Below are 4646 nucleotides of genomic sequence, written 5' to 3'. Positions count from 1 at the left end.
AAATTATATACAATATTAGAATGTTTGCGGGAGCGGACACAAAAATCGCGGGAGCGGATGGGAGCGTGCGGTAATGGCCAGAAATTCAGCAAGAACGGGATCAACAAGCCCCACGCTATCACGCAGCAGCACAGTCAGTCAGTGAGCACCGTAACAGATGACGTCAAATCTTTCGGGATTCCATAAATAAAATACACAGAACCCCACTATTCAACAAATATACATAATGAAAAGATGACAAAATTTAATACCTTGGAAAATGTCATTTAAGACTTTTTAAGGGCCTTAATCTTCTCTAAATTTCTTTTTAAGACCCCGCGGACACCCTGGACACTGAAGACTAGAGTGATGGCTGATGAACATTCAGCTTTGCATCACAGAAATAAATTACATGTTAAAGTATATTAGAAGAATTTTAAATTGTAATAATGCTTCACAATATTACTTTTACTGTGTTTGATTAAATAAATGCAGCCTTAATGAGCATAAAAAAATATACACACATTCAGTTTTAATCATCTTTAATCTTTAATCTAAAATTAAATTTACATAACTAAAATTAAAATGAAACCGGGTGATCCATATAATCAAAGCACTAATTATTATCAAAATATTATTAAAAAATTATATTAGTATTTCAATTATACAAGAATAACACTGCTATGGATGGCTTTATAGGGTACCACTTACTTAGACAGAATTAAAATGAGATTGTGCTTATCTTTTATTATAAAAAAAAAGCTAGAATATACAATTATAGACAATACTGTTTTACTGTTTTTTTTTTTTTTACAGTAATACAAAATATAATTGAATATAATATACGGACTATTATCTTTATGTACTGTATATTTAAATAAAGTATCAATTAAATTATTATAAAAAATATTTAATTTGTTGGATTTTCCAATAACATTATCACACTGTTAATACTTAAATTTTGTAAAAATTTTAGATAAAAAAAAAATATATATATATATATATATAAAATGCAGTTATTTTTATAATAGAATCAAATAAATAATCCACTGACAGTCAGACACTGATTAGACAACGTCAATCTTCTTTTGCTCCAGACAATTTTATCCAAAGCAACTAACAAATGAAGAATATCACAAGCAATAGACCGACAAATAACAACTGCTAACACACACACATACACACACCTCTGTGATGAGAATGGGCCATGCTGCTGTTGTCCTGCTGGAGGTAGGAGCTGTAGGGACTCTGCAGGATACGATGTTGGAAACGATCCACGAATTGTTGCTCCTCCTTTTGCGTGTGAGCCGACAGCACCTCTTTAGTAAGACCCACCACGAGTAACTCCTCCTGAGCGGCTGAGGAGGTGGTGGGGGCGGAGTCTGTTGGCTCGCTACCCATTGGAGCATCTTCTAAGGCAGTGACCTCTGGAAGAAAACAAGCGGCAGACGCAGGTGATCAATGGGCCGAGAAACTTATCTTTGTTTTGAAAATGTACTCATCAGGCCATCCAGATGTAGGTGACTTTTTCCTGGAGTAGAACAGTAAGGAAGATTTTTAGCTGAAACCGTGGTACTTAGCGATTCATAAAATGCAAGTCAGCAGCTGCCCGATTTTGAGAATAAAAAAAGCATATAAAGGAACACAAAATGGTACAGAATTGTGAGATATAGACTTTTTTTCATTGCAATTGCGAGTTTATAATCTCACAATTCTGACTTTTTTCTCAGAATTATGAGATCAAAACTTGCAATTGTGAGTGGAGCAACTGCAACTGAATAAACATGGTAATTCTGACTTTTGGTTTTCTCAGAAGTGTGAGATAGAAATTCAAAATTGCTTTTTATATCTTGCAATTCTGAGAAAAAAGTTGCATTAACCTTCTTTTTTTATTTTTATTCAGCGGCTTTAATAATAACGTTTTAATAACCTTGATATGAAGTCAATGACAGTTATTGGCTGGTATTAGTTGCTTTAGCTGCATCAGACTATTGATATTTGCTGGTCAATATCTAATTGTGGACTGCCTATTTTTATATTTTATATGGCTTTTGCTGTCACCTTGCTCTAATTAAAGGGATGGCACTACATATATAATAAAAACTGAACTCTTTAAAAGCACTATTTTTTGGAGATTTATTTGACAGTACAAAAACGACTGATTTTAGGTTTTAATAAGTTTTATAAGGTTTTAATAAGTTTATTGCCTTTACTGTCACTTTTGAACAACTGGCCTGCAAAAAGCTTGCTAATGTGGCTTGTCCTCTGTGGATTTAGCGATCTCTCACCTGAAGGAAGAGCTTGTAGATCATGGCTTGCAGCTCTTTAACATCCTCACACATGATCAGCTGCTCGGCTTTACTCCGCACAGCAAAAACGTCCTCATTCAGAGGTCCACTACAGAGAAGACACACAAAAACAAGTGCTTCTGTATGAGCAAATGTCAGTGTTTGGACACACAACACAACAGGCGCGCTCCTGAGCCGGCGCTTACGTGCGAACTTTGTGCCTGCCGATGATGAAAGCCACCTTACGGCTCCAAGGGTTGATGAAGCTGGACCAGCTGGAGTCCAAGGTGATGTAGTCGCCGTTTTGACACCGAAAGCGGATGGGTGAGTGTTCAAACGGAGGCTGGCCTGCGTACTTCAGAACTGAAGGGATCAGGACACATTTTATTAAGACCTTATACAAGTCTGATAAAGACTTTACAATGTAGAAAAGTCATAAGAGATGTACGTACTTTTGCGGTGCATGGCCAGCATGAGCAGGCGGTCGTCTGGATGAAGGCAGGTCAGAACTGAGGTACCGATCAGGTCCTGAGGGAGGTGGCCGAGCAAAGGCACCGCTCTGAAAAACACACACGACCAACTAACACATGAGGAAGAATTTCACAGTAGCTACTTTACCACAAGAAAATGCATTTGTTTCAAGTCTTTGCCGCTAAAGACTCGTCTTATGCTATTGATTAAACGTGATGTTTGAAATCAGTCCAAGTCAAGTGTTATTTGTACTGTAAAAGACTTTAAATTCTAGCAAGATACTGAACTAATGTAGCTGATGAACTTAAAACTACTTCATGGTCATGTGGTTAAACAACGGCTAGCATAACACCCAGTGAGTACTGCAGAATAAACCTTAAAGGGGTCCTATTATGCTTTTTCACTTTTTCAACTTTAGTTAGTCTGTAATGTTGCTGTTTGAGCATAAAAAAGATCTGCAAAGTTACAAAGTTCAAAGTCCACTTCAAAAGGAGATATTTTATTTAACAGAAATCACTTTTCAAAAACTACAATGAACGACTCGTTTGGACTACAACGCATATTTTCCGGGATTTGTGATATCACAAATACCGACGAATGAGACGAGACCTGGTTGAGCTGCACTAGAGAAGGCAACGAGTGTCGGAGACACACTAGCTTTCCCAAGGCAGATGAACTTAGAGTGTTTACAATCATCCGGGTTTAAATCATGCTCAAATTGATTTGATTTTGACGCAATATTTACACTGAAGCTCGCAGGCGGCTATGGTAAGGGGCATGACATTTCCCGACCAGGCGCCAAGTGCTGCCAATCACAACACACACTGGCCCAGCTAACCAATCACAGCACATTTCGTATTTCAGAAGGCGGGCTTTCATTTGATGCAGGAACTATTCGAGCCGTTCATGCCAGACTGGGGAAAGAGGTGTTGTAATAATGTAAAATATGTGAAAAATAATGTGTTTTTCGAACAACCTAGTATGAGAGCCTGTTCTAGTACACCCCCAAAACAAAATCAAGACTTTGTAAAAGAGCATAATAGGACCCATTTAATGTGAAGCTGCTGACTGAACATTACTAGATTATTTGGTAAGCAGCCATGTAAGAAGTCGGAAACTTTTTACAGATACTTACTAAATAAACAAATACATGGACATTGATTAGAGTTTAAATTATTATTATTAAAATGATACATTTTTAATTTAAAGAGGTGACAAACAAGCAACAAGACAAACTTTATTATTACTATTACACTATTATTATTACTAATGTTGCTCAGCTTTACTCAACATATGTGCAACATATTTTATACTACTACGCTGCTCAGCCATATTCTGAGCAACATTATATTTTCAAATAATAATAATAATAATAATAAGCTGCTCATCTATACTCTGTGCAACATAATATTTAATAATAACAACAACAACAACGTGCTACTCAGCTTTACTCCATGCAGCTAATTATTGAAAAAAAAAAAAAAACTGTGCAACATAATATTTAATAATAACAACAACAACAACAACAACAACAACAATGTGCTACTCAGCTTTACTCCATGCAGCTAATTATTTTAAAATAATAATAATAATAATATGCTGCTCAGCCATATTCTGTGCAACATATTTTCAAATAATAATAATAATAATAGTAATAATAATAATAATATTATTATTATTATATGCTGCTCACCCATACTCTTTGCAACATAATACTTTCAAATAATAATAATAATAATGAATAGATAATAATAATGACAACAATGTGCTACTCAGCTTTACTCCATGCAGCTAATTATTTTAAAATAATAATAATAATAATATGCTGCTCAGCCATATTCTGTGCAACATATTTTCAAATAATAATAATAATAATAGTAATAATAATAATAATATTATTATTATTAT

General features: G+C 35.0%; 1 protein-coding gene across 1 annotated transcript in view; it reads right to left on the bottom strand.

Annotated features, from left to right (window-relative positions):
• The window catches only part of per3 (period circadian clock 3), a 31876-nt gene that overhangs the window by 9715 nt on the left and 17515 nt on the right, over nt 1–4646 (bottom strand). Inside the window, exons 10-13 of the mRNA XM_016441401.1 lie at nt 2720–2826; nt 2474–2630; nt 2268–2376; nt 1167–1404 (exon numbers count right to left, since the gene is read on the bottom strand). Of these exons, the coding sequence (XP_016296887.1) occupies nt 1167–1404; nt 2268–2376; nt 2474–2630; nt 2720–2826 (611 nt within the window). The remainder of the gene's footprint in view (nt 1–1166; nt 1405–2267; nt 2377–2473; nt 2631–2719; nt 2827–4646) is intronic.

Source organism: Sinocyclocheilus anshuiensis, unplaced genomic scaffold (assembly GCF_001515605.1).
Source record: "Sinocyclocheilus anshuiensis isolate Anshui unplaced genomic scaffold, SAMN03320099.WGS_v1.1 scaffold623, whole genome shotgun sequence".
NCBI lineage: Eukaryota > Metazoa > Chordata > Actinopteri > Cypriniformes > Cyprinidae > Sinocyclocheilus > Sinocyclocheilus anshuiensis.
The sequence above is the reverse complement of the archived record's forward strand: the minus strand, read 5'-3'. Positions and strand labels throughout refer to the sequence as shown.